The 24955-nt window shown below is 43.7% G+C and overlaps 1 protein-coding gene across 4 annotated transcripts; it reads right to left on the reverse strand.

Moving 5' to 3' along the window:
* Nucleotides 1–66: 66 nt before the first annotated feature.
* Nucleotides 67–23658, reverse strand: cables1 (Cdk5 and Abl enzyme substrate 1). Of its 4 annotated transcripts, XM_030402817.1 has the most exons (10): nt 22902–23657; nt 13403–13474; nt 13189–13281; nt 11944–12021; nt 7616–7721; nt 6194–6350; nt 5963–6066; nt 2642–2748; nt 2264–2471; nt 67–761 (listed from the first exon to the last, which is right to left on the reverse strand). In XM_030402817.1, exons 1-10 carry the CDS (start codon nt 23504–23506, stop codon nt 621–623), a joined length of 1671 nt encoding a protein of 556 aa, XP_030258677.1. In that variant the 5' UTR covers nt 23507–23657; the 3' UTR covers nt 67–620. The 4 variants fall into 4 exon arrangements, with proteins under 4 accessions (XP_030258677.1, XP_030258678.1, XP_030258679.1 ...); XM_030402818.1 differs by lacking the exon at nt 13403–13474 and having other exon boundaries at nt 22902–23658; XM_030402819.1 differs by lacking the exon at nt 11944–12021.
* Between the last annotated feature and the right edge of the window lie 1297 nt (nt 23659–24955).

A 24955-nucleotide genomic window follows, 5' to 3' on the forward strand; every position in this document is an offset into this window, starting at 1 on the left:
ACAATATATAAAAAGTGCACTTTCGAGGACGATGACTTGCAAAAAGATGAGTCGCTCCGGGGGAACTGAAGTCCAGCCAAAACCAGCCGCTTAAAAGGCTTTTGTTTAAATTTTTATGCAGGTCAGGAGGCAACCAATCATACAGAAGTTTACAAGAAAGGGAGATTAATGAAAAGCGATGATAAAAACATTACAATCATTGATTTGCTTTAACCGAGAAAAAAAGTTCACCATCAGATCCAAAATCTCTCTTAATCAACAAGAGAGCGCTTAAAATATACAAAGTGAAGATGAAGACGTGTGAAAACATGCAAACTAGAAAAACGACTGGTTTGCCGACGGTTGAACCCTTTCGCTCAGTAGTCCGTGTAGTGATGATGATGATGAAAGGAGAAGTCAAACGACGAAGGAACGTTTTAGAAATCTGAGTCCCTTTGGCTGATCCCACGTCTCTGAGGGAAGGAGCTTGTTGTTGGTAGTGATGAGCTGCCGCAGCCGACCGACAGCCGAGCGGTACCTTAGAGCGTTCAGACGGGGGACGAGGAGAGAGGATGGATATCGCGGGAGGCTGAGGATCAGGAGGAGAGCCTGGCGCTCGTCCCCCTGATGGGTCACTAATGCTAGGAGGTCTGCAGCAGGCGTCTGTAGTGGGGCATGATCTCGTGCTCTGGCAGGTGCAAGTTGAACTCCAACGCCACCAGGACGGGGAACTCGAAGGCTATGAGCTCTCTGCGGTTCACTCTGAACCTCTCTTCCAGTTTCTGCCGGAAAAAAGTAATTTAAGATTAAAAAGTGTCATACAAAACTTGCAAAGGTGCAATTTTCTGATTTTACTAAAGTAAAAACTAGTTTTTTGTTTTTTCTAGTTTTGCAGAAAAAGAAAATAAATGATTTTCCTTTAAAAAGTATCGAAAAATAGACAAATAAATTAATAATTAAGTAAGTAAGTAAAATCCCTCTCACTAGAAGTGTGTGACAGAGTGTGTGTGAGTTTCTTAACATTTTACTTGTAGTTTCTCTGCGATTCTGGAGAAAAATGCTTGTTATGTTGTTTTTATCCTGTAAATTGTAAATGTATTCGATGACCTGGAAATGTAACTCGACAAGCGACTTTCTTTCCCCAGACTGGCTCACTGCACCACTGAATGATATATTTACAAACACCAACGACAAACCCTGCATAGTATGCCTTTAATTTGCCACGCTAAAAGCTTTCATCAAAGGGGGACTCAACCGGTTTTAACCGTAGGAAGTACTACTCAGCCTGTGAAAAAGATAGAAGAAGCTTTCCAAATTCAATATAACCTTCGTAATGCCTGAAAAATGGGACATTTACTTGGCAGAGAGAAGGCAATATAAAGCTGCAATGTGGGAAACCTCAGGAAGAGCCACAGCGGAGTGATCCCTCTCCCAGGACGGAGTGACATGCAAGAGATGTCTCATGTACCGAACAGAACGTCAAAATCAAAGTTCACAAATTTAATTGACAGAGTCTCTGATACAAGGGAAATGGGTGGCCGAGGCATCAATCTGGGAACGAGACTAGGCGACAAACTATCTTTCTCCAGAATCGCTCGCCCGCCCCTTTAACACGCCGTTGAAAATCTGGCCAAACCCCAGAACTACAAAAAAACAAATACAAATTCACTAGATTCCCATTTAAGGGTAAAAATCTGGTTCGCCAATTACGATGGTCGTGCTATCATGTTGTTTAGGTTCCAGACCATTTGAGTATCTGGACAGAAACTTGCTGCCGGCCTTATATGGGATCTGGAAAGCACTTGAATGCAACGCCAGGTCCTGTTCTTTGGGACATATCAGATACTTATTTCCGTTACAGCTTTATTTCTCTCAGACAGTAAAATAACAACTCTTTCCTTTCTATTTTCTAACACCATTTTTGTACATTCCGGCTTCACTGTGTCTCGTCTACGACTCTTCACTGCTCATTACAGAACAGGCAGTCAGTCAGTGTCAGCACAATCTTATATCTGAACGCCTACATCTGCCATTTAAAAAAGGGTCAGTCCATCTAAATCATCACAAACATATTTCTTTACTCGGTCCTGGTAATTGATACCTTGTCAAGCAAACAGTATTATATCTCCATACTATGTTTGATTTTCACTACGTTTGATTTGTGGACTTTGATTTGGCTGAACCAACCCTTTAATCTGGTGCCAATGAGCGGACACAAGTCACCGTCCAAGAGCGATCAAGGCACAAAGTTGGGATTTTCGGAGGTGCGGGCGAGGAAACTTACGTCGATCAGGAGCTTGACCTCGTGTTTCTTGAGATCACCGCCAATCTTGGCCGCCAGAAGGACACAGGCTCCGGTGCAGAGCTTGCGATTCTGCTTGTTTAGTTTGCCTTGAAGAACGAGTTTTTCGAAGTAGACGAACGCCATGGCCACGGTCGGTTCCTCGTAGCCACATTCATCCTGGGCCAGCTTCCTTATCTCCCTTTTCAAGCTGCGGGGAGGCGAGAAAGCATAGAATGAGGAAGGGGAAAGAGAGAAGGGGGGTGGAAATAAAGACAAAGCTGTTGTTAAGGAAAAAAATAAAACAGGTGATTTTGAAGTTAATCCACATGTTATGTCATCCGTTGTGAAGGAGGCGTGCTCCATGCGACACCTCCTTACCTCCTTATCTTGCTGAGCGTCAGCCTTATGTGGGGGAATTTCTCCTTGAAGGTTTCGTTCATGTCCTTCTTGAGGTCGGAGGGTTTGACGTATTCAATGACCGTGGTCTGAAAAGAGAAACCAGAGGTGGTGTCAAAGTGACCACACTTTCAGCGCCGAGCAAGGTGACTGGATCCTCACACACTAGTGTTGGATTCCACGGTCTCACAATGAGGCTTTACAGAAGGGCTGGTGTTACCCAAACCACTTAAAGGATGAATCTGGGGGATATTCTACATTTTTGAAAAGTCCAGAAGCAACAATGGATTTGTTCGACCGACGCAATGTGCCGCAGATGGTCTGACTTGATCCTTCATTACAATGAACTTGGGCTCTGTGGTTTACTCTGAGTCTATTCCATAAACACCATCCTACTCTATCGCACCGGATGTGTAACAATCCTCCACTGAAAATAGTCCCCGAAAAATCCACTATTTACTATTTTAACGAACTTGTTATAAAATCAGCAAAAACAAGGCAGCAGGATGGCCAAAGACCACGTTACAATAGATCATTACTTTTACTCCAGTCTCCTAGAGCAGACTGTGGATGAATAGTACAGTAATTTCGCGCAAACGTCTGGAACTTAAAACATGCGTTTTAGTATTGTGCCGGAAAAGAGGTGACAATTAGCGTGTCCACCCACGTGTCCATGCTTGCCAATCAAAGCTGGAGCTTATAAATACCTGTGACCCAGAAATGGATGCCGACTATATAATTTCCCACTGATGATAGAAGCCAGATGTTAGTGCTTGTTAGAAGATACAATGTCTAGTGTGGAAATAGTTTCTTGAGGGCCACACACACACACACACACACACACAGTCTGAATATTGACAAATACTGAGAGATGGACCATCACATCGTCGGTTTTGGTGTTTCACAGGGTTTGTTCATGATAAGAACACGTTTTCCATGCCCCCATCAGACTTCAATTAAACTTGTTGCCTGTTATAACATGTTTTGAGCGCCGGGAGGGTGAATCACTTTGAGACAGTAATGAGAGGCTGAGAGTTCGGGCTTAGAATAAGATCCCTGAAGAACAAAGCGCTTCTCTCATTCCTAGTGTTTTGTTGAAGGCGTTCTCGAGGCAAAATCAGCCTTTGGTGCGAGACATGCAGGGTAATTTTGAACTAGTACAACATGGGTCTGACTTATGTGGATCTGATAATTTCTCTTATTAACAACATCGTTCACGAAGATACCTCATAAGATGTAGGAATGTTGCAACATTTCTAAGAAGACGTCAGACAAGACAAGAAAGTGCAAGCGAGCAGTTTCATACTTTGATACTTTCCGCAGCCTTGCTTGCAGGATTATTACACACATTTTGGCTGCACTCATTTTCACTTTGACCTCCAACACTTCAGCCACAATATCTAAACTACTTTATTTGGCTTGGTGTATTTGCATTTTCTCTTCCCGCTTCTACTTTCACCCTCACACATACACACGCACACAGAATGCCTCATCAAAACAAACACATCAGGTGCTTTTTTTTGTTTTGTCAGCCGAGGTCACATGTGCCCTGAGTCAGTTGTACTGAAATTAGATGCAACTGGTAAATGTCAAACGGCTCGAAAATAACTCATTATTATCAAGATTACATTTGTTTATTATTCAGACTGTTTCTGTAGTTTTTTTTTTGTTTCATTCAGACTTTGCTGTAGCGTTGTCGCCGTGTTACCAGATCTGAGCACCGACTCTGGTATAGATCTTATATGATCGGGCGATGAATGACGTAGTCAAAGTAAAAGGTTAATGATGTATCATTTCAGTCATTTTTTGTGCAAAGGTGCCAAAAAGCTTGAAAAATGTGAGGATTTGCTGCTTTTCTTTGTCACGTGTGGCAGTAAATAAACGTGTTTGGGCTTTGGACTGTTCACAATGCTATTTCAACACAATGGACTTCGGGAAAATAATGAAAAGGCATTTTTCAACACTTTTTGACATTTCACAGACTAAAAGAAGAGTTGACAATAACATAAATCATCAGTCCCTGCTCTACTATGGTGAACGCGGCGTTATTCTTGCCAAGTAAAGACACACTATGCAGTGGTGCTAAAAAAAAGGACGACTTTCACCACGCGTGTATGGTACCGCGAGCCAGGCGTGGAGTGTGAATAATGCCGTCCGCCCCGAACGCCCAGCGACCGATCATAAAGCGTGATGCAGAACGAATGCTTATCGACGGTCGTGGCCGCGAGAAATGAACGTCTGACTGAACATGATTCTTTTTTATAAAACTGAATTTTTAAATGCCAACATGGGGTTTTACTTGCTTCATATTTATATTCTAGGTCATAGGAGAGTCCTCAGTTGCATGCCGACTATAAAAAAAGAGCTAAATTTATCTCCAACTTGACTTGAAAGTTCAGTCAGAGAGTCGTGTCCTCTAAGCAGCCCCTTGTTCACCCGGTGAAATGCTGAGAATTTACTGGTTCCATTCCTGTAGTAAACACAATAGCCATTGTTGTGAGACACTGGGTTTTTGTAATTGGAGGAAGACAAAAAAAAAAAAGAGAAAAGAACATAACCTGGCCTTGACTGAACATTTCAACTATGTCAGTCCTTGTTGTGTATTCTGCCAGTCTCCGTAACAAAAACAGAGCCTAGGGAAGAATGAGGTGGGAGTCTGGTCAGGTTTGTTTTTCTTTCTCCAACCGCGATATAACATCCGTTCTCTTCCAGAAAAAAAAAGTGCTAGTGTGACTAGAGCCGAGACACAAAATCTACACCGACTGTTGCTCTCTGGCGGAGTGGCTTTTTAATAGCTGCTCTCTGCTACAAAAGCATGTGTATTCTCTCACGTCCCAGAAGGCGGGAGAGAGTCTCGGCCAGTGACCTTGCTGATTAAAACCGTCTGAAACATCCTCCTGGCTCATTTAAAAAAAACAAAAAAAAAAAACAAGCTGATAGAAATCCAGGAGGTTCTTCTTTAGGAAGAAACTGCCGGGGCAAACCTTGACATATCTCTCCAGTGTGTTATTGTTTTTGGCTGTGGTGGGAAAACTGAGCACAAAAAAGGTCCACGATGACAAAAATAACCACTGAGAAAAAAAACCAAAAAACAACAGGGAGATATATTGGAGGACGTCTCAACCAATTATGTCAAAAACAGAGGTGGATCTGTTTCAGCGAATCATGACCTGCACGAAAACAACTTTTTTTCCATTCTGCTCTCATGAGAACAAGGCTGCAGTCGCAGTGGTGGTTTTGTTGTTGTTGTCGTCAGTGGCGGTGGTGCTGATGTGTACGACGCAGCTAGGAGTACTTTCTTACCATGTAGGAGGGGAAGATGAGGACTCTCTTGTGTTTTCCACAGGGCCACTGCGGGTCATCCAGCAGATTTGGGTCGTACTCGCGAAAGTCCCCCAAGTCGTTCCCTGCCGTGAGCACCAAACACAACAAATAAGAGGCCGGGTTAGAAGTTGCACAACATCTTTTCAGATAACGACACGTGGAAAAACAACGTTCATTCTGAGTTCAGTGTTTGTTGGCAGTCGGCTTCACCTGTGTCCAAGCTGCTCTGGTTGCTGTTGGCTCGGCCCAAACTGAGGCTCCTATGGCTGGCGTTGCGAGACTGAGAGAAGGACGAGGTGGAGTCGATGGTGTTTCTTCGGCCCCCGAGCACATTAGTGGGATATAGGAACTGGGTGTAGGACACAGTCTGCAGACACAGGTGTTGTTTAATGTCCGCTTTACAAAAAGGCATTAAAAAAGGTTATTTCCTATATAAACACCTGTTAGATTAATACTTTAGTAGCAGTGTTGCAAGGCAGGTGGTACCAATAAACATTAGTGATGGTTCAGTTTCATTAAGTGTCCCGGTATATCAAACAAATGGGCCAGCATGCACAATAACAGGAGCCTGGACCTGACTTGCCTTTTTAAATGCAGTTATTAATGATGTGTTTAACTACATCTCAGTTTTTCTTGCTATGAAAGGCTAACCTTACTTAGACAAAGAGCCAGTTCCCCAGTTTCAAAATGCAAAAACACTGAGTTGAATTGCAGAACACGACAAATAAAAACACACAACTCTTCCAAGTTTATTTTGTTAATTCCTCAAACCCTCTGTGCAAAGGCGAGGCAAATCATTTGGCTAACAATCTTGCATTGGAGAGTCTGTAGCAGCTAGCAAGCTGAGCTAGTAAGCTTGCTAATTTTCCTTCAAAAACTAGTGAGCAGAGACCGGAGAAAAGTCTTCAGTGCACACACATTTAAGGCACTGACGAATGAGAGGGTGAAGAGGAAACACGATTAGCATTTTCTGGCATTATTTTACAGGTAAGACTGATTGGGACGAAGCTACTAGTTAGCTTGTCATTTGACAGTGACGTGTTGGAGGGTTTTTGTCTCGTACATTACATTAAAGGCTACAGGGGTAAGCAAGCTAACTGCTTAAAAGAAAGCCGCCAACTTTCTGTCAGTTTGGGAAGAAAAACAACCTTCAATATATCATCCACATTTTAAATTGTATAAAACAAGCACTGCTGTAATCTTAATGGTTTATTAGCATTTTCCTTGGGTACAAGAATTTGTTTTCTGCCAATAACTGAAGTAACATTTGGTTTAAAATAAAAAAATAATCATGTTTTTCATTAAGCAACCAGAATACAGAAAGATATTTATTTAAGTAAATGCTAAAACTTGGATAAAAGCATCAGTTAAATAGATATAATTCATTTAAAGAGCATCCCAAATTCTGAATGTAAGTAAATCAAGACTTTTGTGCCAAACTACTATAACCACTCATACTCACATATCATTACAATAACATCTAGTTTTACTCACTAAAAACAATTAAAAAAAAAAAATTATACATTGTTCCAATATCTTTTTTTTTTGTATATCATAATATATTTTAGTGTACTGTTTTATATTCTCCATGTTACTAATAACAATGAGATGGTGTGTCTGCCGGCTTCTCACCTTTCCATCCGCTCCCAGCTCCACTCCCTCCAGCCCAATCACCATCTCCTTGGCACTGACGCCTCCTGACGGGTGCCGCTGACGCCCTCCTTCCAGCTTTACATCCCTAATGAGCACAAGACCTAAATTTAGTACTTTCACCGTGAAAACCACCTAACAACTCCTGCCCCCTTTTCTGTCGCCTTTTTTTCCCCCCACTGAGGCCCGTTTCTGGCTCACCTATTCATCTCTACCTCAGAGATATATCTCCTGTACCGATCTGCGCTCATCAGCTGGCCATGTTCCTGTAATTGCCCGTGTCTTTGGGTGCGTCTCGGGGCAATTGGAAATAAAGAGCACCCCTGGGAGGAGGGACGGAGGAAGAGTACAGTTTCGTTCTCTCCGTGCTCGGCTGCCGCCTCACCGACGCCTGAAATGTCTGACTGCTGTGGGAGATTTGCCAGTCGAGGTAGAAAACAGACGACTGGCGAGTGAAGTGTGTCAGTGGAGCAAACAGGGGAGAGCTCTCGACTGAACACCTTCTGTACTGGCCACATTTTTTCTCTATTCAATGTCTCAAGTAATAATACTGGAAGTTAAAGTTTGGATATGAGGATAAAACCATAACAGTGAAAATATATTCATCAAAATAAAGGTTTTTCTGCTATGACTTACCTTCCCTTGATTTTTGGTCACTGCCAGTAAATGCTAATGGGCGTGTGCACTGACATAGAAGATTACATGCCTCCTAGTCCATTTTATTCACACTCTGCCAAACTGAATAACTGATACCAAAGAGCTAATGGCAAGTGGAAAATTCTGATTCTTTCCAGTAATTTAAGATTTTTAAGGTGGCTTAAAAGGAAACTGCAGAAGCAGAGGCTTCGTATTTCCAAACTAAAACCTGAGAAACCATCCCGCTGTGGTGAGATTTCCGCAGATAACAGACATTAAATCGTAACGCTGTCTTGTTTTCTGCCACCTCCCTCGCTCCATTTTTGCTTTCCATTTAAAATGTTGACCGGATAAACTGAAGAAATTACACAGCGGGCCCCCCTCACATGGCTCTCCCGGTGTTTTGATGACAAGTTGGGCTAATCTGTTATAATGAAAACAGTGTTATCTGGCGAACAGGCACGTAAGGACACAATGTTGACAGATGCATCATAGACATGGAGATCCCCATGGCAGCAGACATCTCACAGAACAGCGAATAATAAAATAAATAAATAAATAAAACAGGGTAGGAAACAGAAGACACAGGAAAGCTTTCTAGGGAAGAGAGCTTTTTCTATGAAGCCATCCAGAAAGTAAACTGTCGTGCTGCAGTCTGCTGAGGATAATGAGGGAGCAATGGAAAGGAAATCCAAAGAAAAAGCTGACATTGCTTAGTAACATGCATGAATAGTAATCACTGGCTTCAAACGTCTGTGCGTTTGTGTTGTTATAATCTGTGCAAAGTGCTGATCGAGCCCTGCTAATTGTTTCTAATCCCAGAAACAGGCAAAGCATTATTAACTAAAAGGAATCTACCAAATATGTTCTGGGCCATGTAAACAGTTCAGATCTGGGTTGGCTGGCTTTAGAACTTTATGTTCCCCTACGATCACTAAATTATACTTTATTAATCTCTGTGAGGAAAATTTGTCCTCTGCATTTGATCCCTCTAACTTTTTTTGCTCTGCAAGCCAACTTCAGCTACACTCTAATGCCAGTAGCAGTACCTAACATGCATGTGTTTCAGGGTCAGAGAAACTGAAGTATATAGAGGAACCCATGCCAACACAGGCAGAACATGCAAGGTCCACACGGCGGAGCTACGATCGACCGTAGAGGGGTTTGAACCCGCAACCATCCAGCTGTCACGAGACAGTGACGCCCCATAAACACGTCCAATTTAATATTGGTCTTTTTTAGTAGCAGTTTGTGTTTGGAATGGTTTCACATTTCTGAAAACACGGCTGGATGTGACAATTCGTAACACTGTCATTTCTGAATGCTAAACATGAAGCTTTGGTTGGTTTGGATGTGACAACCAGCAGAGAAGCGATGTTTTTGCTCCTCACGAGACTGACTCCGGTAAGTTTGAGGGACTCCTTTCCAAGATGTTGACACAAACCCACCTCTGGCGTGTCAGGCTACCAAAGGAAGTCACTTCATCCGTTCAAGAAATAGTTCCTCTTATATGCCATCCCTGAAAATCATTTTTACTCTGAGCTTTAGCTGGCAGGCAAATTTGCTTGTTTTTCACAGTGGACATGCCAGCCTGTCTTTAGTCCAAGATAAGCTATTGGCTGTAGTTTCACATTTAACAGATGCACAAGAGCGGTATCAACGTTTTGTTTTAATTCTGGCACAAATGAAAAAGTAAATGTAAAACCATTCCTTTAAAGTCAAGCATTTGCTGCATCAACTGTAGGGGAATTGTCTGAATATGATGTCCCCATTTGAGACCAAACCATCCTGTGTAAGATTTGGCACGTTTCTTCATGGGGCAGTAGTTACAGTAAAGACAGAAGAGAGAAGAGGGAAGAATGAGGGGAAATAATACATGCAATCAGCCATTTGGACCCAGCCGTCTATTGCAGTTACAACACTTTGCGCTGAGCCGGCAGACGTCTAACTGCGAGCTGTCAATTAGCAGCAACGAGATGCCAAAAGGTGCATAATGGATCACCCAGGGGGGTTTATTAACCCTTGACCCTGCACTGATCGGCTGGCTTAGGAAATTCCACAAACTGATCGGGCCTTTTGTGCTCTTCACCGACCCCGACGTGAAGCTTTTCTTTCTGTGCATTGTGTTCTCTGGTGTTTGGCTGGTCCCTTTTTCTTTCACTTCCTCCAAAACACACCGTTTCATGTGACTGGGTGGGGGGGTGGGGGCGTCACAACCGAGGCCGGACCAGAGCTATCAGGTGGGTTTTCATTACATAGAGCTTTGCATGAAGAATAAACAAAAAATGGTTAATTACAAACTGACAGAAACTCAAGTCTGCCAGCATTGTGGAGAATTAGACCAAAGTCAACACATGAAATTAATATTTTTTATTAGGATTTTCCCATTTGGTTTGACTATCCACCCCGAGTGATCCGATCACAAGTGGACAGCTTTAAGCCTTTCAATCACTCAAAAAGCATGTAGAGACGCATTTTAATACCCGGTGTGACCACCTGTGATCAGGTCTCACTTTCCTGCTGTGTATGCAAATACAGACCTACATAACTGGAACAAACAGATACGACATTTCGGACACATTAAGAATTAGCTTGATGTGAAATAATTGCCGAAATTAACAAGAACGCCGATATAGTGATTCATTTGTTGTTGACAGCATTTCACAACGCCACAAGTCTAAAAATTGGGCGTTCTTTTTAAGGGAGTCTGGGGAGTTCGTTCACAAATGACAAAGACGTGCACTTTATTATTTACGGTTTACTGTATCTGTCAAATTTAACACTCGCAATAAAAACACTTTTTACAGGGAGAGGAACAACTGAATGTTTTGCATTCAATGCCAAATTTACAAAAAGACTGGAATCATTTAGGAATTTGCTGTAAACGCTTCGCAAAGTTTGTCAAGTTTCCCCCCCGACGCGAAAACTCTTAAATAGTGCGATTTGTTAAGGGAGTCTGGGAGTTTTGCAATTACTGGTTCAATGGTTAGTTAAAACAGTGTGTCCACAAACATCTGCTGCCAACATCGGCATGTTGAGGGAGCACAAACATGTGATTTACAGTGAACTACATGGAAATCATGGCGTGTAATCCATTCTGCCTGTGTTTTGTTGTTTCAGAGGACGTCAGTTGAGTGGGCGGTCCTTTAATGTTGCCCGGGACACACGTTGTACACACTGCTGAAAGAATGTGGTCGCATACAGCCTGGACCACCTCTGAATGCGGTCGGAGCTGTCCACTTGTGATCGGACCACTCAGGACGCATGTTGATACCAAATGTGAACAGGGCCTAAGAAGAGCGGGACCCCAGGGAGAGATGGATCTTAAACGCTAAACAGCAAAAGCCAGCGACAGCTGCAACAAACAAAAATCAGTTGACTTGAACAAAGTAGGTTGAGAGCCCAAAAGCCACCAGAGCCGTTATGGAGAAAGCAATACAGACATCAAGCATTGGGCTACAGTTTAGTCTAGATATACACAAAATTAAGACTTTGAAGCCCGTTTCAGCCAAACTTAATGGTAAAAATGCATCCACCAAAACCAACCCTTAGCAATGTATGCACCAGTCAAAGGGAGAATGCATCCACAGAAAAAGAGGGATGAGAAAACAAAGGGAAAGAGGGAGCACAGGCTGGAGGAAGTTACGAGGTTCGGCATGCTGTAGGATACATACCCTGCTTGGCTACAATCTCGATAGGGCAGGACAGAAAATACACTATAGAAGGATCTTCTGCCACTGATAAGGACTATCCTATAAAAACAAAAAATGGTAAAAAAAAAAAAACAAGCTAATCAATATCTATCTGATAAGATCCACAGGTTAAAGTTGGAGAGTAAAAATACGAATGAGGAGAATGAGCTGAAACGTCAGTGTCAGTGTGAGTGTGTGTTGTTTTGCGTGTAGCCAGTGGTTTAGGGGGGAAAACAATGATGCATTTTTGTTTTTTGCATTAACTCAAGTAAACATGCGCTATTTTTAACCTAAAGTGCCGTGTACTCGTGTAAACATGTCTACAGTATCTAATCAGAGATGCTTCCCAGTGACCAGACGTCATCGTCGCACGGAGAGCGGAACATCTCTGAGTGAAGTCACACTACAACAACCTCATATTTACCGCTTTTAATAGCTGCAGCTCTCAGACACGTGGTGAATCTCACGACTCGGCCAAAATGGCCATTAGGGTATAAACAAAAAACGCGAGTCATGGGTGTTTTTATGAGGGAAAAACAACTTTACCTATCATGTGACTTCATTTAACTAAATGCGTAAACAAAGAGAATCTGCACAACTAACACAAGATGTAACAGCCTGAGGATCAGCAAATACATCTAGGCTTTAAAAAAAACAATTAAACTGAGAGTGTGTTTTCTCAGCAAGCATCAGAAGACGACACTCTGCGTAACAAGAAGGATAACTAAATAAGATTCCACATCCAAAGAATGTGTCTTTCATGATAATGAAACTCCCGGCAGCAGTGTGACTCAAACACTTCATAGGTCTGCTGGCCTTGGATAAACAACCATCTTTCCTTTTGTTTACACTCTGCACAGCCAATAACGCATCTACATCAACACCGCTGTGCCGAAGCCGGTTTAATATTGAGGGATTTGTGTGTTGAATGCATGCTTGCGTAGACTGTGACACAACGTGATTTATCCCTACAGTAGTGATTTCGGGGTGTGATTCCTCGAAAATTAACAGTGATCAAACTCTTGGTAAAATCGACAGGATCCTAAATCGGTTACGTTTCTTTGAGAGGTGACAATGTCGTGCAGTGTACGGGCCGGGCCCGCTCGCCTGCGATGTGGCCTGTAATGTGAGAAACATCCAAACTGCAGTTCATTGACTGGGGCAGCCTGCCATAATCCACTGAGGACTTGTATTGACTGAATGGGACAGCGCTGTTTGCCTTCATACCTTCCATTGCGCATATCGTGTTGCCTCATGTTTTTTATGAAGTGGATCTTCTTGAAGCTCTTTGGTCGGGGTGAACCCGATAGGGTTCGGCATCTGAAACGTAAAAAAAACAAACACAAAGCATCAGTACTGTGTCTGAAACTGTGTCACTGGGATTCATTACATTAAATACGGTAGCAGACAGTGTGAGGGGTACGTCCGGGCAGTTTACTACCTGCGTAGAGGAGCATTCTCCTCAATGTCCTCTAGCGTTTCAAGCGAAGAGCGCTGAGAGATGAGTCTTCGTCTGGGAGGGCAGACAGAGGGGAAGTTAAAAGTCAGGGGGATGTGAAGCAACATCATCACAACCGACACAGGAGCAACTGTCCTTCTGCAAAAACTGCTTTTAAGGAGAACTAACTACTGTATTTACTATAATAATAATCCTTTTCATGATCACTTTTCTTTTTGGCCAGAAAACATGCCCTGCAAAGCAATTTCATAAAAAAAAGGCACAAACATTAAATCAAAGTCAGCTCCACAGCAATACCTAAAAAAGCAAGAGTGAAACACTGAACATCCATTTTCCTCACAAATTGGAGTCAGTCTGGCTTTTGGAATCAAATCAGCATTCACAAACAGTGCATTTATTGCATTTCAACAAAATGTCAACCTGCCCCTGTGCAACAGTGTTTCTCCATTTAGACAAGGATCTGATCAAAGGAAGTAAACAAGATTGAGACCAAGCATTCAGTATCTACTTCTGACACGTGACATATTTCTAAACTACTACGGACACACTTCCAGGGTTCGTACAACTTTTGTTAAAAGCATGTTTCACGGTACCTTAACTGGTAATGTCGTCAAGATTCTCGAAGCCTTTAATGCCACATCAAAGTTGTCTCTATGAATATGTGAAAAATAAAGTTTACAGAATACCTTTCATTCCCATAGCAATCAACACGCACTGTGCCGTGTCACAGCAGTTCATATCAACTTTGATTGCACGTTTTGATCATGATTATTTAATCCAGGCTGATTTCAATGGCAGCAGAGGCCAAATAAAATATGAAGAGAAGTTAGTGTTATTGCATATATCAAAAGATTTTTGGTTTACAATAGGGATCGTGGAGATAAAACACCTAATTATGTTGAAAATGGGCCTGGCTATCACTAAAAGATTTACACTAATGGTACTGAGACCAATTCCTTGACTTCCATAACAGTTCCTAAAACGACTGCTGGACACCAAATTTAAGGAAATTGATTTTAACAAAAGATTAAATTACATTTTGAGCCCATCTCTGGTTGTGACTTTGCGTTTTTCCTGCATGCCTTGAGACAGCCAATCACCAGCACTATTAGATCTTGGCACTGCAAGCATTCTGCGTGCTAATTGACTCACTGTAGCAAAAGAGAACAATACATTCAATATGTATTCAAATTCAATATTTTCCTAAACTTGGAAATGTAACAGTTATAATTAAGCATTTTCCAAACTTTGCTTGAACCCATGAACTTCTGGTAGTGGAAAAAAGCTTTGAGGCTGAGCCCTTAAACACAGTGTGTGTGGTCGCTGAAGGCCTTGGAACAAGGTGTAAAATTATCACAGTTTTTTTTATGTACGCTCCGTGTTTAATTTACGAAAACAAGTCCCGGACGGTCCAGTTACGTCCAACAACAACACTGTGTGTCAGCGTGGTCAACGATCACTCCTCCCGTCTTGCTTAGATCACAGAGAATTTTCCAGGATCAGAGCTGCTAAGAGGATAACAAGCTGGCTCGGCGAGGCACTTTGTGTAACACATTTTGTCACAGATGGCCTTTATTTCACACACTTTAGTAGCCGCGCGACTCAACAGGCTAATTCTGCTGGACCCACTTTTATATGGTTCGGCTGCCAGATTAAGAAACAAACCCACATGCGATAGCTAAGTATGCCGGAGCCGTTCCAAAATTAGGTTGGGAATAGCGTGTTTAGCGCCACAACAATGACATAATACAGCACGTTAGGCAGCCTTGCAAAGTGGACCACATTCATAGTAGTGGAAATTAACACATTAGTGTTCACGTAACAACAACATGACACCCTCTCCCTGAGGGTCTGTCTGTCATCCAGTATTAAATAAATCTGCAGATCAGGCACCGCCAAGCAAGGCCGTAAACAAATGACTGCTCGCTCACGTACACAGAACATCATCTTCTAGTAAATCTTTAGACAATTCAGACTGTGTCCTTGCAACATCGAGACAAACGGAGGACACTTGAAGTGGCCCCACCCCCTCGTCAGCCAAAGGTAGAGACAGAGGAGCGTGAAGCGGAGTGGCTGGTTAATGAACGACAGAGCATGAGGACAGATTAACAAAAGATGACTCTGTCCTTGAGGATCTCCCAGAGTTCAAACCGACGCGAGCCGAGTGAACACTGTATAACGGAGGAGATGAGTGTTTACATGAGGAGTCAGACTGTTGAAGCGCACAAGCGTCCGCGGGCCATTATACTGGCTAACCTACTGCGTAAAATGACCCTAACGATCATAAAGTGGAGGGAGAGGAACATCGAGCCCTGATGAAGTGCACCAGCAGTCCATGATTTAGTCCAAATGATTAGAAAAGCTGACATCATCGCCGTTTCTGCCGGGGAGGTCGTGATGAAGGGCTGTGACCTCTGCCTGAAGGTCAGGCGAATGAGATCATGTGATTTATGCTCTTGCATCATCCTTCTTCTCCAGGGACAACCCTGAGAAGTAGATTAGCTGGATACGGATCTGACACAACAGGCTTCTTGTTTTCTCATTCATATAAATACTTGATGTCAAAACTTGATGACGCTTTTTCCAAGAGTTTAGGCCATTAAAACACTTTCAAAGTGTCACACGTCTGTGTTTTGATGTATTTGAGGGTGAAAAGTGACATTAGCCTGAAGCATAAGACTATTCAGCTAATGAAAAAAATTCCGTCATTTGAGTCTTAAATCCAAAACTGACTCCAATCAACAATTTCTGTCTCGGGGCTGGAGACAAACGAGAGGTTTTCAGTTTGCCGTCAATATTTTTTTTTTTTTTTACACAAACAAAGACTCAGATGGCCGTGTGTCACGTGGAAGGTGTTGCTCAAAGTGAGGGACCCGCAGAGAATCAACATCTGACACTGCAGTTCTCCCCCACTTAGGAGTTTGTTTCGGTTTTACAGGCCACATTTTTTACTCTCCCGGTACACTCTGACTGGATGCAGCAGGCAGCTGTTTCGAAAAAGGGAAAAATCCCAGATGAGTCACTCTGCACTACCAGCCAGGCAGGAACCAACAGAAGCTAAATTAGCATCTAGCCGGAGCATTTAGCACCTAGAGAGCAAGACACTTCTTCTGAGCAGTGGCGGAGAACAAATTGGAGCTAAAAGGAGACTGAACATTGGACTTCTATTCAGTCAGTGGCTGGAGAGAATAGGCGACTATATAAGGTGATAATGTACCAGTGTTGTGTTTATTAATGCAGGTTTTTCAAGTCCATCTTGTCATATTACTCACATTCCAACGTTCACAAAGACTTATTGTTTGCTACAATCACTCGTCATGCTCATACTAGCCTTGAAGTGTCAGGAACATGCCAGAAAACAGCATGGAGGTCACTGACGGTGTCATGGTAGCTATTCATGTTTATGTCTTTTAGTTCAGTCACCGCTTCAAATGCAGCAGAGACTGAATGATATTTGAGCGAATGGATTTGGAGCTGCTTTTAACTACGGCAGAGTCATTTGACCCTGGAAATGATTGCTGACTGGACCCTTTCCCACTAAAGACAAAAGTCAGATGTTAGTGGGTGTTTGTGGGTTACTGGCCTAGTGTGAAAGGGCTGTTAGATAAATCAAGTGGGTATCTTCCAAATTTACTCTGAATTGTGTTTCCAAGCAGAGTCGCGGTGGAGGGACAGTAGACAAAAGCGGAATTTCACACTAAGCAGCTTGTAACTTTAGATTTTGGAACCACTTGATTGCATCAAGTTCGACTGCTTAAGCCTCGTAAAAGTTTTGGCTGGAATTTTGCAGCAAAGGTAGCAAATGTAGATCTTAGCTTAGCTCCTGCAGTGAAAGCAATCACATTAGTAAGGGTAGGGAAAATGATTACAGCCACCCATAGCATTCAACATTCATATCGGCATGAGTATTGTGTTAGACTGACAGACTTGAAAAAAGCCCAAACTTGTACTTTAACTTTGCAAAGAGTGCCTCACCGTCTCCCCAATCGGTGCCAAAAAACAGAAATAACCTCCTATTAGAGACATCTGTCTGCATTCTCTATGACATTCTGTCATCTTTCCAGCTCCAAATCTCGACTCTCTGAGTTGATACTGTTCTTCATCTTCTTCTTCAAAAAAATCATTTACCACTTGGCCCGGGGGCATGTTTCCAGTTGATGAGGACATCAATGAACTGTGAGGACTTTGATCCAGGCACTGTAGATGAACAGCAGCAGCAGGACGTGCTTTTAATGCAAAAGATGTTTTCCAGGCCGCTGCGGATCCTGGAAACAACAACACAGGCCAGGCCACTCATTCACCTCAGACACGGCTCTCACAACCCGGGGTTAGAACAGTCAGTTTCTGCCCAGTTGGACATTAGCGAAGGCCCAGTGAGACGCTTCAAAGAAGTCACGCTATACATCAGTGGCGAAGGAGCAACAACAAGCGTCTCCTCGGCGTCTCTGACACAATGTCTGCAACTGTTGCCTTCCTTGATTTTGTTACAGCATGTTTCATAAATGCAACCCATGCAGCATTAAGCTAAAACCTACTGCAAACACAATACCATCCTATTGCAATGAAAAACATTCCAAAAAAGCTATTGATAACCCTGCCCGGTGGTGCCATGCAACCAGACCATAAAACTCAAGTGGACCGTTTAGATGTGGAGATTACACGGTTTCACACGTACGCCCTGTTGGCAGCCTGCCACAGGACATAGTCTCCTGTTTTGTGGGAGTGTCGCTGGGTGGAAATAAATGTAATGTTCCGGGCTTCTTCACACACACAAACACAGCCCAGGCAAACGGGAAATGTGATTAATCAGAAAAAAAAAGAAAGGGAAAAAAAAAAAAAAAAAAAAAAATCCACTTGGAGCAGTTCAGCCTGTCTGATCCTCAATCACAAATGGGATGCATCAGCAGATTTGAAAAAATACATTTGCAAAAAAAGGGAAGTCGAACACAGAGACATTATCACACTGCAAGCTGACGAGTGGATTTTTAACTCCAGGGGTGCAACTTGTAACTGCATGAAACAAAAGCACACGCTGACCCCTTGTTGCTCTGCCTTACACTCGACAAATCTTCTGGGCTTCGCTGGGTGTTTGTTGACAGCTCAGACGCTGAGACTCTGAAGGAAAGACGAAGCGTTCTTATATAATCCTGTGATTATGCCAACCATGACCTCAGCGGACAACAATCAACCTCATAACCACAAGTATGTGACCCACTCGCACAGAACTCCGCAGGACCATTATAATGGCTTGTGCGGCTTGTTTTCCAGCCACAGCCTCTGCTGCCTGATGCTAAAAAAAAATCCTGTTAAAATGCTGCAAAGTACATGACTCTGCATCGCCTAATGGTGGTGTGGGAACACAAATACAAAGAGGACGTGAGAAGACTTAACCTGCCTGTGTTTTAGTGGGGAGGAGATGAAATGAAAATAGCTCTACACCTTAGGCAGACAGGGCCAGATGGTAATAGGTATGCTATATTTAAAGCGCGGCTCTCGGCGTGCTGATTCATGACGGATGAAGGCTGAAGAGTGGAAGGCGAGCAGAATATGAAATCATTCATCATTTCAGTGCATTAGAATCTGATGAGGATGTGGTGTAAAGCAGCTCTGGCCTCAGAAAGTCTTTTTTGGCGACACATCAGAGGCTCCGCGACTTCCTGAATGGGAGCAGGACTGAAGGCCAAAAAGTCTGAGGGGAGAGTGTGTCTCTGATGCCCCTGGGAGAGGAAGTGGAGAACAGAAAATACAGAGCCGAGGGCCAGGCTGCTTCTCAGAAAGCCTGGGCATCCTGCCTCTCCCAGCCAGGGACCTCTGGACACGTTTCCACCAGCTGCCCTCAGAAAACAAACCAGGCACTGTGCGGAGAGCTCGTCTGTTCGCGCGGCGGTGGAATATGGCCGCGCTCCATCAACAGGTTGCTTACTTCTCGGCATTAGCATTCATTTTGCATGGATGTTCTCCAAGCACACTCCAAAAGCAGGTTACAGTCGGGGATTAACAACTCTATAATGTATGACGGTGGAACAGAATGGCTGTAAACATTCAACAGTGTGGCTGTGAACCTCAATGGTTTTTTCGGTACAAACTGAAAAAGTGCCAATAGCAAAAGATATTGAAAGCAATGAAGGCCCTAAAGCTGGCAGACAATATTTTGAGCACACAGATTGATTCTAATCATAGTTTTGTCAATTTTGGCTTGAACATCTGATTAGGATGTCTCCTGGGTGCCTCCCTTAGGAGGTTTTATGGTGATGACCAACTGGGAGGGTACCCAGGGCTTGACCAAGAACTTTGCTGAGGAATAACATAGTACTGCGGACCTCCAAACACCTTAGGATCCCGAAGTGTTGCTGGGGAGTGGGACTTTTCGAATACCCCCTTAGCATGCTGCCATCGCTATGGGCAAGGTAATGGAAGAATGGAGTTGTCATAACAATCTTACCGCTAGGGCTGGGCGAGCTGACGAGTCTAGATTGTGATCAATCTTGAAGATTTTCACCAAACCAATTTTTAGGCAAATTGTAAAGGTTGTGCTTATAAGTGTCTTACTTCCAAACATCACATAACCCTAGTGACTAGCTGATCAGCATTAAGCGAACAAAGCGATAAGAGTGATGTTGCCAAGTAGTTGCCTATGCTGATAGGACAAAATACTTCACAAGGCTCTTCCTTGGGTGAGATAAACTTTAAATCTGAATTGCAATCTTGTGTTTTAAGTCTGGATATCTTGACATTGAGGTAAAAAAAAATAATGCAATTTAGATTTGGATTGGTATTGCGATTAAACACATATTTTGGGCCAGATCACCCACCTCTATTTCGATTTTTCGGATGTTTTTAATCTCACCTTTGCTGATCACTTCAAGGACCCCACGTCCACGTTGGCCCATAAGTTGAAGCCACACTACAGCTCACAATAGGGTGAGACTGTTCTGTCGACTGTCGTCTCCAAGGTCAAGAATTAACTTCCAGTCTCGGCTTCGAGGCCAACATGAACAGGAGGTCTGTACAGGGCTTGACAAATAGGAAATCAAACATCTACTATTCCGAAACAACTGGGCAACCACCATGTGTTGAAGGAGATTGTGTGATATGATGTCAAACTCCAGAACAGCCACTAAATGGACTTTGTGGTGTCAACACAATAGCAACTTGATTTTGAAGGAATGCTTCTGTTGTTTTGCACTTCTTGAGTGTCAGTAAACCATAAAATATGTCTCTCTGATAAAATACAGAGCACATTTCCCAATTCTTGATGGTGCCCTGAGAGTTACATAACCTCTCGAATGCAGTTCTTTCACTTTCCAAAAAAGCACAGATTAAGACATTCGGAAGCTGTTAGTTAGTTTGGCAGAGCAATTTCCAGGAGGTCAGGAAGGGGAACTAAATGCCTATTGAGTGTTTCACCATGGAGTAGCGCTTCCTGAGATGTCTGGCAGAGGCACCAGAGGGAGGACAGGATTTGGGTAAAGAGCGGGGCTCTCAGCGGAAAAGCAGAGCCGAGAGGATTTGACAGCAGGTTGTGACAGCGAGAGGACCGTGAGACGAGTGTTACTGACAGTCGTCCTGCTGGCGAGGTGAGGCCCTCCAAACTGTCCCCCGGTGCGTCCGGAGTGAAGTTGACAAAGAGGGCGAATAAGAAAGGCGTCCACGTGGAGCAGCAACAAACCCCTGTTGTGTACATGTAGCTGAACAGGGGTGTAGAGTTACAGGATGTTTACAGAGGAGAGGGAGACAGCAGGTGTGCGCCGGGCCTTCGGAATGACATTCTCTAAAAATAATTGGGAGTACATTTGACAAAGAGCATATGTGCGCGTAGATAGAACGAAAACAGCGAGGAGCTGATGAGGCGTTTGCTCTCTGTGGAAACTGGGTTACAGCTCCACAGCTGCTGGACCTGCGATCACACTGCACCTATCTGCCCCCACCTCCCGTCTGTGCGGACCAGTGAGTCACAAGACTACAACCACCTGCGTGGAGCGAATATACAAACAGCTGAACTTTATCCTCCTGCTGCTGTTTACGTCCCGGCTGCCGAGAACCGAAAGTACCATCACAAAACAGCTGACTGTAACAGAAAACAAAAACAACTGGGAGAACACTGTTCCTGGAGTTCATTCATTCAGCTGCTACATGTGGTTCAAAACGCTTAAAAAAGGAACAGTGCACTGAGAAATTAACGTGCGGTCATTATCGACTTCAGTGCTGATGGGAAAAGTCTCGTTTCGTAGTCTGCAAATCATTTCTGGAGCTTCACAGCAGAGCGGGAGATGCAGAATTCTCCTGAGCAACTGGAGCAGATGGGGACTCATTTAGAAAAAAAAAAACAAGTAAAGAAAAACAACAGAAAAATCTCCATTCAGTTCGCACACCATCCTTCAGGTCTCCAGAAGGCCTCAGATGCAAAATAGATTAAAATTAAGAAGTTATTTATGCTTGGTGGAGCTGGTGCACCCACTTCAGACGGGGTGCTCGCTAACATTTTTAGCTTAGCAACTACAGTGAAGATCTCTGCTTAGACAAGAGTCTAAGTAACATCTTCTGAAATCAGTTTGGGATCTCAGGGTTTTGATAACTCGGGACAAACTGCATTTTTATTTAATTGTTCGGTTGTTTAGTTACGTTTTAAAACAAGTCCCCATCTATCTCAGTTCTTCAGGAGAACGCTGTTTTGTCATAAAGCTCCAAGGAAGTTTTGCGGACTGCAAAACTTCGCCCGATTATCTTCTCGCCTTCATGCTGATCGGCATGAAGGCGAGAAGATAATGACTAAACTTTAACCCATCAGAAGTTGTTCATTATGTTTCACACCCTAAAAAAGGTGAGCCATTTGGTTTTGGGGCAAGAAATATCAACAAACTAAATACAATAAACTCTCTTTGACTTAATGATTGAATAAACAGAGTAAATAAACTGACCTCATGAGGACAACACAATTTCATACCGTATTTGTTTGTTTGTTTATACGTGGCGGACCCTGCCACCTTTCTAGCCTCAAACAGTGTTCTGGGGACCTTATTTTTCCTCTGACAACAGCGTGTGTATTCAGAAGATTGAAAAGATACTAAATATTTCTGAGTATCTCATCAATATTGCAAATAGTAAAATTCTGAGTTTGAATTTTTGCCCTTTTAACTTAATGTGTGTGAAATGCTCGAAGAAATGTGTTAGTATTGGAGAATCTGTAATGATAATACCAATAAATAGACTGTGTCTATATACACCGTGTGGTTTAATAACAAACGCTCCTCTGCATACTTGTAGCAGCAGACTCGATTTAATGGGGGTGGCATGTTTGAGTTGTTGCCTGCTCGCAATGATGACATCAGTGTTCAGTTTAATGACCTGACTGTGCACATCCTGCACACACACGCTTCAACCTTTCACATCAAAGTTGCACCAGACACACTGTACAGCATGTTCCCACACACAGACACACACACAGACACACACACACACACACACACACACACACAGTTACCTTGATCTCTGCAGCTCTATGGCAGAGTTGGCTATCTGTCCGCCCTCCAGGCTGTAGTTCTGGGAGGTTTGCCTGGAGTAGGGGGCAGGAAGGATTCCCTGAGTGTAGGTCTGCAGCCTCCCTCTAGTCGAGGCTGGGACTGCCGAGAAGGGCGAGCTGAACGTGCCGGGCATGAATGCGTCGCCGTCCGCGTCCGTGCCCGCCGGGCCAGCCGCGGGACCCGTCCCGAAGCTGGCCCGGCTGCTGTGGAGGAGAGCCTGGTTTGCAAAAGCGAGCGCCTGGGCGGCCGTGGTGGTCGCCGCTGCCGCCGCCGCAGCAGCAGCAGCGGCGCCTCCCGGGGCAGCAGCAGCGGCAGCAGCGGCCCCGTACACCAGGCGCTCCGGAGAAACCAGGCTGTGTCTAGTCCGAGCTTCGAGCGAGCTCTCGTCTTCGTTCTGATTGTCTGCATCGTCCTGCACGGGTCGCCCGTCCAGAGAAATGTTGCTGAGAAAAGACAGAGCCGCCTGCCTCCTCCTCGGGTCTATGCGTTTCCGCGTATGCTCGATGCTGGAGTGCTTGATCTGCAGCGTGGCCGTGGATGTGTTGCTGCTCGTGGCAGCCGCCATGGTCCCCGGAGGAGCGATCTTACCTCGCTGACATGAATGCTGTGTGGATCGTGCTTGTGTTTGGTGAATGGTAGTGGCCTGTCTTTTAAGTACATGCGTTAACTGGGTGAAAACAGGGAGGTCACGTGTGTGCAGTATTGTGGCAGCACAGGGAAAATTTGGACCAATGGGCTGTCAGGAATACATGTGTGTTTTTTTTTTGTTTTTTTTTCGTTTTCGTTTTTTTTTTTTTTTTTTTTTTTTCACCTTTTCCTCACTGCTGAAGCCTCCTGCCTCTGTGACATGGCATGCCAAAAATTGCACAATCTGAGCACGACATCTCCAAAAAAAAAAAAAAAAAAAAACCTGCAACGATATTAATCTGCAACCAGCAATTAAAAAATATGTATATTATTATGATCATTTCCTACCAATTTGAGCAACATTTTTCTACAAGTCAATGCTGAACATAATGGCCTGACAACTTCTGCATGACAAGCACGTCGCTGCCTCCTCCATCTCCATCAGCCCAGGGCGCAGCTGCATGCGCCCTGATCAACGCTGACAGGGTGAGCCCCCCTGCTCTGTTTGTTTTCAGAAAATGGATCATCTTCTGGATTGCACAAGTCAGCATCTCTGCAGCAATTGCGCCATCTGTCTGCCCGAAGCGCACTGTGTGTGCTGCTTTTGGGCAATAACCCCATTAAATGTGCCATCTAGTGGTTTTTTAGGCGACAGACCCGGACAGAGACAGACAGAGAGGCCTGCAGGGGCGGAATCAGCACGCTCTGATGAAGAGAGAGGCAGCACTGCGGGAGAGGAGGCTTCAGGCCCATTTGATTGAGGGCGTATTAAAGGGTCACTTCACCAATTTTTAAGCATTACAATATGTTTACAGCGCTTGGGACACGCGACTGCATGTGTTTAAAGAGTTATACAAAGGCTGTTGTGGCTCCAGAGGAAGCTGGCAATCTGATAACTAGAGAGCAGGAGGAGTCACGCCCCCGCCGGTGGACGCCATGGGACTTTTATTTTGGAAAACTTTGTATGGTAGTGAATGGAGAATCATTTCTCGTCTGAACTGAGCCATGAACTACACATACGATGTTGATTTTTCAACTTGAAAAAGTCGCAGTTAAAGCTTATGAATTATAAAACTGTGAAGTAGTTAAAAAGACGATTTAGCCAACAGTCGTGTAAGTGACGCCGTCTCGTTGAGCGGTCATCAGAGAGCTGCTCCTGTATATTACTAACGTTAACTCTCCTTTCACATAGCTGCAGTTGTAGATATGAGCAGATTTATCGTGGGTTTTTCATCTTTTCAGTACCTTTTCTCTGTCAAGTTGGAGGCCGTGTCTGTCACGTGTGTCGAGTGAGACGACGTAGTTCACTGAGCACTTTCACACCAAACTAGATTTTATTATGTTCACGACAAACAACATTTACTAACCATGGGGATTACCGGAAGGA

Source organism: Sparus aurata, chromosome 21, assembly GCF_900880675.1.
Source record: "Sparus aurata chromosome 21, fSpaAur1.1, whole genome shotgun sequence".
Classification (NCBI taxonomy): domain Eukaryota; kingdom Metazoa; phylum Chordata; class Actinopteri; order Spariformes; family Sparidae; genus Sparus; species Sparus aurata.